The 13,735-nt window shown below is 37.6% G+C and overlaps 1 protein-coding gene across 1 annotated transcript in view; it reads right to left on the bottom strand.

Annotated features, from left to right (window-relative positions):
• The window catches only part of DNAJC1 (DnaJ heat shock protein family (Hsp40) member C1), a 106,259-nt gene that overhangs the window by 32,519 nt on the left and 60,005 nt on the right, over nt 1–13,735 (bottom strand). The window contains exon 8 of the mRNA XM_071735077.1: nt 4,895–5,061. Coding sequence (XP_071591178.1) covers nt 4,895–5,061 — 167 coding nt within the window. The remainder of the gene's footprint in view (nt 1–4,894; nt 5,062–13,735) is intronic.

Raw genomic sequence — 13,735 nt, 5'->3', positions numbered from 1 at the left:
TGAAGGGTGCCTACAGGAAACCTGGAGAGAGACTTTTTACAAGGACATGTAGATAGGACAAGGGGTAACAGTTTCAAACTGAAAAAGGAAGAAATTCCTTACTGGGAGGGTGGTAAGACAAAATAAAAATAAATTTAGAAATAATTTTTTTTGGTGTTTGCTTTGAAGATCTTTGGTATCAGTATGAGCTTGTAGTAATTCCTCACAGCTCTGTAGCAATATGCAGTTTGTATCAATAGTGTAAACAGTGCCACACGAATATGCAATTCAGTGCTAGGTTAAGTATATGATTTCCTATATAAAAAAACCTCAGGGGTCTCATTACTTTTCCATGCTCTCAAATACAATTGAGTCTGTTCATGTTACTTTCAACAGGTGGAGCTTAAGACTGGCATAGATGGGCAAAGGAAGGTTTCATAAACCTTTATTTAGCAGAACAGACTAAAGCAGACGTCCTGGTTATGCCATCTGCTCCTACATGTGGTTCCCAAATCTGAATTCAAACATTCGTGCTGCAAATTAAATGCAATATTTCTTCCTCTCCAAATTTATGAAAGGTAGTAAGAAATGATAAATTACTAGCATTTTACCTAAAACAACCCAGAATGGCCTGGAAAACTTCTGCATTGCTATGCCCCAGCAGCTTCCATCTTTTGGCCTAATACTTCATTTATTTAATCTTTCCTCATAAATATGACTTAAAATTCTTTTTTTTTTTTTTTTTTTCTGATCTAGTCTTCCTGTTAATTTTTCTTTCTTTCTGAAAAGTGTAAAGATTAGAGTAATACAAAAGTCCTAAAGGTGGATGAATCACTCCAGAAAAAATTCCTCTCAGTTCTGTAACACTGAATATTATCTGAGTATCTCACAATATCTTTCTTTTAACATTCAGGACTAAGCAGAGAGTAACAACTTGGCAAGACAAGTGCTCCTTATGTACATAAACTTAGTGTGTTCTAAAACTAGGACAGAAGAATGACTTCACTGTGCTATAAGCATTTTTTCAGCCAGCTATGTAACCTTAAAAAAATTAGAAAACACTCCTCTTTCTACATTCCTTGATAGACCGTTTTACCTCGCCTAAGAAGGAAGTTGGTTTTTTTCCTTAGTTTGTGCCTTATCTGCTTCAATACTTAAAACCTACAGAAATAGTAATCAACAGTACACTAATACCTTCCATAGCACATTCAGACACCAGATAAAAAGCCCAAATGTTTCTAAGCAACCATCAATAAAATTTAGTAGACCGATCCACTGGTACTCCGAAGTACATTTATATTATTGATGTACTTTTACATTGCTCCAATTCATTCTGAACTGTTAGGTAACTTAGTAAGGTGACACTGGCATGTATTTTTTTGCTTCTTAAAAAGTACAATGTCTGTTCTTCAGTAGAATAATACTTTAAATGAATTCTGGGTTGAGAACTAGCCTATTCTGAATTTGAGAATAAAGCTTTACTCTTCGATTGGAGGTGGTAATTCTCATTGTCAAACAATTTTCATTAGCCTTTATTTTCAAGATGGTCTTCAATAAACACTGAAGCAAATAATTTGCTTTATTCCAAAATATGACCACATCATAATTAAATCTTCATTCCCACCTCTCTGCCCATTTTCTCTTGACCCATTTCTTTACATCAATATTCAGTTTTTTCTTCTATTCATTTACAATTTCCAACAGCTTATCTTTGTCAAGTTGCACTTGATTCCCTTACCTCCTGATTTACTGAAAAGACTTATGTTATTCTAGTTAAAAAACTTGTTATTCTAGGCTATCAAACAAAAGGTATTTCTTTTTTTTTTTATTTTCTTTTTTTGAAGCCCAGGAGAGTGGCCTCTGAAGTCACCAATTTTTAATCCAACAAACCCTTAGAAATGCAAATATCCTTTTTCTTTAGGTGTACATAAACCCAGTTATTTTCAATAACCAGTAATATTTATTTTACAAAGAAAATGGTAATTTTGTTTTTCTGCAGTGCCAAAGCCACACTCCTGCTCTACAAATAGAACACAGAACTCGTATGGAAGCACAATGAAGAAGTGGCAAGTCAGATACTTCTGAAAGCCTTTACCTCCTCCCTGCTGGCAAATATACTTTACAGTTATTTACTCTATGATGTTACTTCCTAAATTACTATGTCAGAAAAATATCCAGATTACTGATGCAGATGGAACAATTAAAATCTTAATTTTTCTTTTGTACTGCTTTGATGTATCTAAATTAATATACCTTAAACTTCCAACTTCACTCTTCCAAAGAGTGCAAATTTTCTCTTCCAAATCAGAAGAAACATTAGGAGGCAGCTTCCAATACTGTAGCCTAAGAGATGTTAAATCAGTTTTCAATAAAACTAAAAACCAAACAAAACTACCCCAAAAACCATGAAGTTTTTTTTTTTTTTTAATCAAACTGGGCAGTCTGCATGGTACAGCACTTTGAAAATGCCAGCCCATGGATTACAGGCAGCTCCCAAAATACAAATGTCAACATTGCAAAGTGGTTCATGAGCAATATAAAATTAATTATAATCACCTACATCCAGGGTAGCAACATCAGGGACAGCTACTCCACTTTCTCATTTCTATATGGATGGCTTAGTAACAATCTGTTTCCTCAAGTATCATCACACTGATAACTATTCTCAATTCTGGTTGGCTCTACATACTCCACATCCCTATCCACATCGCTATCATGAAATGAAACAAACAAAAAAAAGCTAACAAGCTTTCTCATGAGTGAAGTGTGACAATCCCAAGAAAGAAGTCTCATGGCAAAATGATTTACCAAAGACTTTTTCCAACAACACACAGAATTGAGAGATGAATGTTACACATCATGTTATTGCACGTCCATGAAAGAAGCAGAAGAGGGAGGTAGAAGAGGGAAGCTGTGACAATTCATATCTATGCTGTGTAGTGGGGAAACACATCTTTCTAAAATGGAAAATGTGTCAAAAGACATCTAGGAAAAATTCACTTGTGGTACAACCATTTTCCCAGTGAGCTTTATACAAATCATATGACACAGAAATTCTCATAATGACATAAAAATGGTTCCTACCATGTACTAGAGCAAGTCACACATATTGTCTATTTCTTTGTTCAGTTTATGAACCTGTTTCTCTTCACTATTTTATTAAATGTAACATACTGCAATAACTTATTAGCTGTCAAAGAGAGGAAGCCCAACCTCATCACAGCTTGTTCAGGTGACACCTTATCCAGACCCTATACCTTCAAGTTGTCTCACTGTCCCTAAAATGTCACCCTATTTGTAACACAATTTTAAAAAATAAATTCGTAGATTGAAGTGATGCATTGCAATAGTGAACCTCTAGGTATAACTGCTACCTTTTAACAACAATTCTTATGCTTTAATTTATATGACTTCTGTTTCTGAAAGGATGTACCTACCATTTGTTCTCTTAGCAGTGTCTCTGAAGACACTACTTCTTTATACTCTGGGTAGGAGACGCAAAATTATAGATGGAGTAAGCCCAATCTTACTCAACTTCTAATTTTCATGGAAATCCAAAGAAAGACTCAGTTTGCATTCAAGGGGCAGGTGAATTTGGGGATCCAGATAGCCGAATAACCCAAATGACTGAAAACAAACACATCTTTTCTCCTTTAACCACTTGCTACACAGTCTTAAGCAAAGCTGGTTCAGAGACATGCAACCAACAGGAACCCAATCCATGGGTACTTCTTGAGTTGAGGTAAACAAAACCAGTGACTGTGCATATGCTCTTAAAAATCAGGCAACTCACCTGCAGAATTAAGGACCCAAGTTCCTACTTTCTCAAAGTATGAGAAAATATGTTTTAGTGTTTAGTGCAGAGTGGATTTGTTTCAGGAATATAAAAGTAAACGTAACACATATGTATTAAATAATACAGAAAGATAAAAGTAACAGCAAGAAAAAACTGGCAACTGGGAAGTCAGTCATGAAGCTTAGGAATCCAAAAGTAGTAGATGATTAAAGAGGTTACACACATTTCAAATTATTTCAGTAAAAATTTTAGGTCTGACTAAAAACAGAAGGGAATATTTTTCACAGGCTTGTGAACAACTAAGCAGTAAGTAGATGTGCAGCACAGAGGAATCAAACAAATGACAACAGGAACTTCTTTCACTCTTCTGATGCTGAAGTCAATGTGCTGCCCTGACCACTCCAAGCACACCACTCTTCACAGTCTTCCAGGCAAGGCAGATTTTCAAGTCAGGAGACCAATATATATTTCTTCTGTCACATATGTATGCCAGTTCTTAAGTTGAAAACTATTAGTTTTCAAGTCACAGTTTTAATAAAATTTACCAGAAGATAATTACACTAAGTATGTACCCTTATCTTTAAGTGGCAAGAATCTTAACAATAGGCCTAAGTTAAATTGATAGGACTTTTCCCTAAATCCAGGGAAATGCACAAAATACATAAACAGTCCCATAGTATATTACACAGGGATACTAAAAAGCTAAGGTTTCTTCTGTCTTCATCCTTTGCTTTTTCTTTTTAAATAGAGAAGAATCTATTCATGCAAGCAAAATGTTATTGACTACAATTAAAAGGGTCAAGACTCAATGCTTGAGAGCATTATGTCTACTAATTTCTAGTGAACAGGAGTAGTATTTCTATGAGAAACCACAGAAGTTTTCCCTATTTTAATCAATGACATCCTACTATAACAACATTTCCAGTTTCATTACACAAGTTACATTGAACATCAACATAATCTTTACCAATATGTGTCTGTCTGATAATTAAAACCTCTCTACATTCCAACAGTATATGAATATTGTGGCATTATACCTACGTTATTCCAGTTTCTGAAGATACAAGCAAATGAATCAACATTCATGATAAACAATAAGATGAAAGAATTTGAACTTGCCTTCTTTTTTTGTGTTTTGTTCTTGCCTCCTAACCAATCATCCATCTGTTCCTCAATCTCTTCAATTGAAGCTCCATGATCATATGATGGTACATATGCACTTGACTCCAAAATGGTGTACACAGGGAATTCTGATTTTGGTTTCTTAACTTTAGGCTTCTTCTCCTCTACACAAAATTAAAAAAAAAAAAAAGAAAAAAAAAGAAGAAGAAAAAGTAATGCTACAATACTGCAAAGTAATTAATTAATGCTATAATACTGCAGAAAAGTATAATTCAGAAACAGGCTTAGCTCTTCAACTCTTAATGCTCTACCAAAATTTCCACTGAGGGAAGGGCTTCAATTTCTTTGTTAAAAAGAGAATTCATAGTCTTGCATAATAATTTACTTTTTATGAAAAGTAAATAGCAGTGCACCCAACTTAGCCCCTTTTCTCCTGAAATATGCCTTAACGGGCCATGCAAGGGCACCTCAAAAACAGCTCTTGTCAATGCTATAGCACTTGACAATTAAGATTAGTACAGGTGAAAGCACAGGAAGCTGTTATAAGATTTCAAAAGCCCATCTGGCTTCAAAGAAACTGACAAAGATAGAAATGTGAGTTTTAGACTATCTTGTATTACTTCATGGTCAGGTGTGCTAAGTAAAAGCTTCTGAGTCAATAGATAGCTTCTCTGTTCTCAGATTTCTCTAACTACAAATAGCTCTTTCTAGCACTTAGACATTTAGGGTGATATAAATGTACCCCATGTCTGAACTCATCACTGTGTTCTGCTCTCTCTGTCCTTCAAATGGTATTAAATGGGAGCAGAAAACTTAGGGGCCAGGAAGGAGGGACAACAACAACCTAAATCCCAGCAACTGGAAACACATCTATTATATAAAATTATCTAAGAAGAAAGATTTAAGATTGATTGATTGAACATTGCCAGAACTTTAGGAAAGGATCAGAAAAAAGAAGCTTGAACTCTCTGAAAGCATCCAAAAACTTCAGATATGCCAAGTGAGGGAACAAAACTTTTCTTCTGTTTTTCCCTCATGGTTTAAAAAATATGCAATATTCACAATAAGTGGATGGTCCTAAGGATGCTACTAAACCAAAAGAGCTGATTTTTGGGCTACAGCCCAAAAAAGAAAATTATACTTTGCCTCCACCTTTCCATTCTCCACAGCCTGTTTATGTGTTCTCTCTTCTATTAGTGCTTCAGCAGTCACCCAACCACTTAGCAAACTAATTCAATTCACTTATCCAGGAGAAAATTACTCCTTTACACCCAAATGAAAAGAAAACCCCCAAGTCATTAAAAGATGTTGTGCAAGGAAATTAGAACCACACTTCTCAAGAGCAGTGGGCTATTTGTCCCATTTGGGGCCAAACTTTTTAGTAGGGCTTGTTGTGACAGGACAAAGGGTAATGGTTTTAAACTAAAAAAGGGTAGATTTACAGTAGATACAAGGAAGTTCTTTACAATGAGGGTGCCGAAACACTGGAACAGGTTGCCCAGAGAGGTGGTAGATGCCCTACCCCTGGAAATGTTCAAGGTCAGGCTGGATGGGAATCTGAGCAACCTGATCTGGTTGAAGATGTCCCTGCTTATTGCAGAGGTGTTGGACCAGATGACCTTTACAAGTTTCTTCCAACCCAAATCATTCTATGACTCTATGATTAGATCATCTTACCTGCCTTTGCAACCATACCCCAATACTTTTCTATGGATCAGAGGTATGTGAAAAGTCATGAAAACCTTCTTTAAAAAATTCAAATGTAATTAAAGACAATACTAGTGCAAAATTCTGCCTACTTCAAAAGGCAACAGCAGAAAGCAAATGGATAATCCTATATCATACGTACTATGGAAACTGTATGATACCTATCACTCCAATGTAAAATGATGAGCATTTTACATGAGTTACTATAGAGGTCTAGTCCCACTGTAGCAGAAGAAATTTTGTTTCATTTGCTCAATTAATACTGCCAGGACACTAATTTTCTATGCTTTCTACCTTTAGAACTATCAAGTTCTTTACCAGAAGACTAAATTTGACAATGTATTTAACAACTTTTTAAAAAACATGTGTCCTGTCCTCATGTTTGAAGAACACAAACTCACCCATCACTAGAATCCCTACACTTGAACAGGTAACAGTTAGATAACCATCTCAAAGCACAGGACTTTAAGTTTCTAAAGGCTCCCCAAAACTACTGCAGTACTTGCTATACATCTAATTTATGGCACCACAATTCAGGTTTTGAACTATCATAATCAAATACTTTGATTTTCCTTGCTAGTCCTTCTGCCTTCTTAATACATTATTTTTGTCAGTGGCAGAATTAACAGTATCTGGCTAACGGCTGTTTCCTTGGAAATACATCAGCCATCATTTTTAGAAGATAAGGAATCAACTAGTGTTTTGGATAAAGTGCAATGTAAGAAAAAAACGGTGGTTTTACCACAATAAATATCAGAGGTCCATATTTTAAAGTTTTCTGAAAAGTATACATTGATTTTACCTGTTAGTGTAAATAATTCAAAGAACTTTTCGCAGAAAAAACGACCACTTCATATAAGAAAGAAGCAAAATAAACCTAGTTATTTAGTGCTGAACTTCTGTAAAGAAAGTGTGACACATCAAGCTGTCTCACTGCAACACTTCTAAGCTTTAAGCATTCACAGAATTCACAAAATATGGTCAAAAAGACTGCGATGACTTGAAAATCACAGAAAGGAAAGTGGTAGACTGGTTGGTATCTCATGCATTGATAAGCAAGAAATATGACCACAAATATCTTTTTGGCAAGTCAGTAGGATATTGCACTGAGATCTCCTTTTCTTTCAGTATTGTTCACTTACCTACCCAACTATGAAAGACAACTAAAGCATTACAGCATTAAAATTAGTTGAAGACATAACAGAAAAATTCACTTGCATGTACAGCAACACAGTTGGATTAAATAAAATAGACCCAAAAGTGTTGAAAAAAATGTACTAAGGTTTTGATAGTAGAGGAAAAAAATGGAGAAAACTATATCCTGTAGAAATGGGGCAAAAAAGTTTGTTAAAAAATACTCATTTCTGTGTATAATAAAACCAACAGGATTATATACATCACAAGATAGATACATAAATACATATACTCATCTATATGTATATATATCTATATTATATACATCTGCTCTACTGAGACCTAGAAGCTGGCTTATTTTTAAGCAAAATGATGAAAATTAAGCTCAGTGATGAATATACTTTCAACTACAAGAACCTCCTCACAAGCTGTATGGTTTGATGCCTTTCATATTTTTATCTAAGTGTCTACCCTTCCTAGAACATCCTACTCCCTCAAAATGCCCCATCCCCATAAAACAAAAGGGTTGGAGATAAACCTTCAATATTTGAGAGCTAATTTGCCTTCCAACAAACATCTAATGAAACACACATGCCTCTTTTCCCATGAGACTCATAACACTGTGTGTTAGTGGAACACTTTCCATAAAATCTGAAGCAAGTTTTGTAGGGTGAGGCATCACATGACCTAATTGAAACAATTGGAAAAAGGACATGAGCTTGCAAGTTCAAAACCCTTTCAGCAGGCCTGTCAAAACAATCAGTGCAATGGATGATACTTAGTTTGCCATAATTAGGCTCCAGAGGTAACAATTAAGTGATCAGAACATTCACACCCATGCCGACCACAAAAGCATGCATTATATGAATTAATTTTCCTGGAACCTGCCTGTCGGCAAATCATTACTAAGTAGGCATGTGAACACTGCATTTTGGCAGGGATTATTACTAAACACAATTATGAAAAGTATTTGTCATTTATTTGGAAGTAAATGAAAAGAGTCACCAGCAGCATACTGCTAGACTACGTGAATTTGGTTAAAATGGTTAACAGAGAAGAGGAAAGTACAAGGAGAAGTAGAACGTGGACTGGCTGGTAGCCTGGGATCAATCAAATAAAAAGCATATTTGAGAATGACACAGTTAAGCACCTCATGTCACATCTGCCTTTTGTGAGGAACTGTGTGCAAGGAAGCTCTGATGTAAGAGCTTGCAGTTACGGTGGAGAAGCAACCTGAAATGACTATCAGAGCAATGGTTACTAAGGTGTAATAACAGTAATAATAGAAGAAATGTGATTTTATACTCAGAAGATGACAAGCACTAGAACACTATATGCAAACCCAGGGCCCAGTATTTACAGGTACACAGGAAAATTAAATGGCATACAGAAAATCCACAGAAATTGGGAGTAAAGAAATGCTTTAAATGAAGAAAATCTGCAGATAAATAGAACTTCTTTTTTTAAGCTCAGAAAAATGCTAATAACGATCAACTGAAAGCTAAAGCTAGAGAAATACATACTGAAATTAAGATACTGCTATATACCAGTAAAAATAATTGTCTGAACAAACCATGAAGAACAGAAGGCACCTCAAGGTTTTCTGATCAATATTGCATCTTGCATAACAAGATGGTAAAGCTGAAGTGCATCACTGGTACAAGTCAAACAAGACAAGTCATGAGAACTGGTATTTTCACTGATTTTTGCCCTTATGGGTCTGAAATAAACACATCATACTAAATGATCTGGCAACATTTTCTTTCCCTAAGTTTCATGAAACAATATAAAAAGCTATTCAAGGGACACACTACATCCCAAGCTGTCCTTAAACAATTTATAAACTTCAGCATGGTTTGTGACTAGAAGCAAAACAGCTTATTACCACAGATTATTCCAGATGCCTTACACATCAGGGGAAGAATTCTGGATGTAAAGATGGAAATAGTTCATTAACTGGGATCGCAGTTACCAGTATCACTTGCAATATCTGTCAGGCCCTATTTCTTTAAATAGACACATTTAAAAAAATAAATTTAAGTCACTGAACCACCAAATTATCAGAGCTGGAAGAGACCTCAAGATAACCTAGTCCAACTTTCTCCCTAAAGCAGGATCACCTAGAAGAGATTACACAAAACTGCTTCCTGGCTGGTTTAGAATATCTCCAGAGGAGGGGACTACACAGCACACTGCTGGCTCATGGATAATTTACTGTCTATCAGGACCCCCAGATCCTTCTCCTCTGAACTGCTTTCCAACAGGTCCACCCCTAACCCACATTAGTGCTTGGTGTTCTTCCTCCCCAGCTGCAGGACACTACACTTGCTCTTGCTAAACTTCATCAGGCTCTTCTCTGCTCAGCTCTCAAGCCTGTCCAGGTCACACAGGATGTCAGCACAGTCCTCTGGAGTGTCAGACACCCCTCCCAGCTTTGTATCATCAGTGAACTTGCTGAGGATTCACTCTTGTCCCCTCATCCAGGTCACTCACAAACATGTTGAGCAAGACCTGACCAAGTACTGACCCCTGGGGGACACCACTGCTTACAGGCCTCCAACTTGACTGCTTCACTGATCACCAACCTCTGACTTCTGTGACACAGCCAGCTCTCACTCCACCTCACTGTCCCCTCACCTAGCTCACACTTCCTGAGTTTCCTAATGAAGATGTTATGAGAAACAGTATAAAAAGCCTTGCAGTGGTATCAAAAGTCAAAGCAGGTAACATCCACTGCTCTCCCCTCATCTAGCCAGCCAGTAATGGTGTCAGAGAAGGCAAGTGGGTTGGTCAAGCATGATTTCCCTTTGGTGAGTCCATGCTGTCTTCTCCCAGTGACATTCTTTGCTTTCACATGTTTTGTGATGGCATCCAGAACAATTTTTTCTACAACCTTACCAGGGACAGAGGTGACACTAACCGGCCTGCAGTTCCCTGGGTTCTCCTTCTTGCCCTTTTTGAAGACTTGAGTGACATTAGCCCTCCTCCAGTCCTCAGCCACTGCTCTTGTTCTCCATGACCTCTCAAAGATGATGGAGAAAGGCACAGCAATAACATCTGACTGCTTCCTCAGAACTTGTGGATGCAACTCATCCAGTTAAGCTAAGTGGCCTCTAACCTGGTCCTCCTCTACCAAGGAAAAGTCTTCCTCTCTCCAGCCCTTATCTCTCACCTCCAGGGTCTGGGATTCAAGAGGGTTGGCTTTTGCAGTGAAGACTGAAGCAAAGAAGGCATTCAGTAAGTCTGCCTTCCCTGTGTCTTAACCCACTAGGGCACCTGCTTCATTCATCAATCAGCCTACATTTCCCCTATTCTTCCTTTTTTTATTGATGTACTGGAAGAAACCCTTCTTGTTGTCCTTGATACTCCTCACCAGCTTTAGTTCCAGGGGGGGGCTTACCCTTCCTCACTGCACCCCTGCATTCTCTGACTACGTTCCTATATTCCTCCCGAGAGGCCAGTCCTGTTTTCCACATCCTGTAAATTTCTTTCTTCCCTTTAATTTTTTCCAGAAGACCCTTACTCATCCACACAAGTCTACTTTCTTCCTCATAGGGATGCACTGGTCTTGAGCTTGAAGCAAGCAGTGCCTGGAAGTTGCCCAGTTGTCATGGGCATCCATACCTTCCAGAGCCCTGATCCCTGGAATTCCACCAAGCAGATCTCTGAAGAAGCTAACTTTGCATTGATGAAGCCCACGGTTGTAATCTTGCTTATTTCTCAACTTCTTCCACACAAAACAGTAAACTCCACCATTTTGTGGTCACTACAGCCAAGGTTACCCTCAGCCTTCACATCCCCAACAAGACCCTCTTTGTTTGTTAATACCAGATCCAGCTGTGTGCCTCCCCTCATAGGTTTTTCAGCCACCTACATCACAAAGCTGTCATCAATGTTCTGCAGGAGCCTCCTGGACCATGCATACCTGGCTACGTTGCTTTGTCAGCAAGTATTTTGGTGATTGAAATCTCCCATGAGAACCAGAGCCTGTGATCATGAGGCTACATAGTGGGAGTCTGGGAAAATAAATGTAAAAACAACTGGAAGTAAGAGAGCTACCAAGGGTAAGTATAAAGAAAAATAGATGCAATTCCTCCTAAAATGGGTGATTGAAAGAAGAGAACCAGGAGCAACACTGGAATTTGTCTTGATAACTACTCAAAGTTTGCAATTTAAGCTAAAAAACTGTCAATCCTCTGTCCTGACAATGTATGCTTAAGTCTTCTCAGTTTCATGATGGCTTGGTTCAGTTAATACATAATCTATTTTACATCCCATGGCTATGAAGAACAGGACTATCTGCCACTGCAGAATCAGTCCCTGATGCTGAAACTATACACAGTGAAACTACAGGAGAGGGAGAAGTTAAAAGAAAGTTTATTAATTAAAGCACTTTGATTTTATGCTTGATTTTATTGATTTTGTGTTCTGGTATCCAACTGTGAAAAGGGAATCAGAAAATGTAAGGCAAAACAATTCTATTTTTGTACATGTAACACCCAGTTATCTGTAACTCCATACAAACCACATCTTCTAGAAACATAAGGTCTGTATTTTAAGTTCTTATATTTTGTAGGGCAAAGTTGCTATATTTTACTGAAGTAGTAATGACAGTTTTGAATGGGTTGAGAAGTGATAAGAAACATGGCAGAAGTGCCAGAAAAATAAATTAAAATTTTGCATAATACTGACTTACTAAGAGACCACTTTTTCACACTCCTGACCAAATATAGCACTTTAATGACATCTCAATTCTTTCCTCTCTCTTGTACTTCGCAAATTCTATTCTCCTCTTCCAGTTCCCTTCTCTGGTTTTATTTTAAGCTATAGAACACTGCACAATTTCAGCAGGAAAGAACTAGACATGGGGTTAAACTGGCAATTAGGTCATGATAAAACAAGCACAGTGAAACAGGTGAAACAGCTATTGCTAATCTTCATGAGATACATTTACTTAATTAGATAGATGGAGTTGCTTTTATGAACTCAGATTTCATGGGTAGTCTCTAAAATGAAGAATTGGGGCAAACAAAATGCACATGTGGTGATTTCAAACCTTTGTATGCTAATTGTGAAGTCACAATACAGAACAATATAATGGAATAAACAAATTTAACAGATACTTTGCATACAAGCTTCAGGGAAAAACAAGGTTTTTTTCCCCTTTCTTTTTTTCTTCCCAAAAGTAACATAGATACATCGCTTATTCTTCTCTTGGGAGTCTTACTTCTTTTTAAAAAAGGTAACTGCCAGCTCATTCTGCTGAAGAGCAACAGCACTGCTATGGCTGATCAAAATTAATTCCATGCCAAATTTCAAACTCTGTGAATTACAGGTGGGGACTCAATTCTCTCTCTTGCTCCCTGCCAGCAAGCCTGCCAAGGAAGGGCAGGATGCCAGCCAGTGAGACCAGTGAGGCCTGGTCCCTGCTCACAGGGGTAACACTGGGTCACCTGAGAGACACGGGGGTCCACATGTCAGGTGGCACCTGCCAGCATGACAGGGGACAGGGTGGTGCTTCTGTGAGAGCTCAGGGGTGACCTGGAGTGCTAAACCCACAGCTCTCATGTGCAGGCACTGCTACTGGAGGTAATAAAAACAAGTGACTCTCACATGACGCCTGGCAGAGGAGAAACACCGAGTTCATATGTGGCCTTTCAGCTAAACACAGGAACATGCACTCTACAGTTTTAATGACTTTATACTTTCACTTGCACTTCTGTGTTCAAAAGCCAGTCCTTTAAAAACCGTAGTTCATAGATTTCAATGAAGAATGTATGTCAGCTATTTTGAACAATGGCAATAGTTACTATCTGACAATTTAACAAGTTGTTAATAGCCCGAGTCAAGACCCTTTTCAAGGGCCTATTTTGTGGTAGGTATCTCAAACATAATGGCAGGTCTCCCTAAGAAGCATTAAATGCACTATTTTGCTAGATTTGGCCTGGGTCCATGATGCTCAATGAGGTGCTGAATGTTATCCATTTTCTGAAAATG

This window comes from Heliangelus exortis, chromosome 2, assembly GCF_036169615.1.
Source record: "Heliangelus exortis chromosome 2, bHelExo1.hap1, whole genome shotgun sequence".
NCBI lineage: Eukaryota > Metazoa > Chordata > Aves > Apodiformes > Trochilidae > Heliangelus > Heliangelus exortis.
This window is presented reverse-complemented; position numbering and strand designations above follow the sequence as displayed.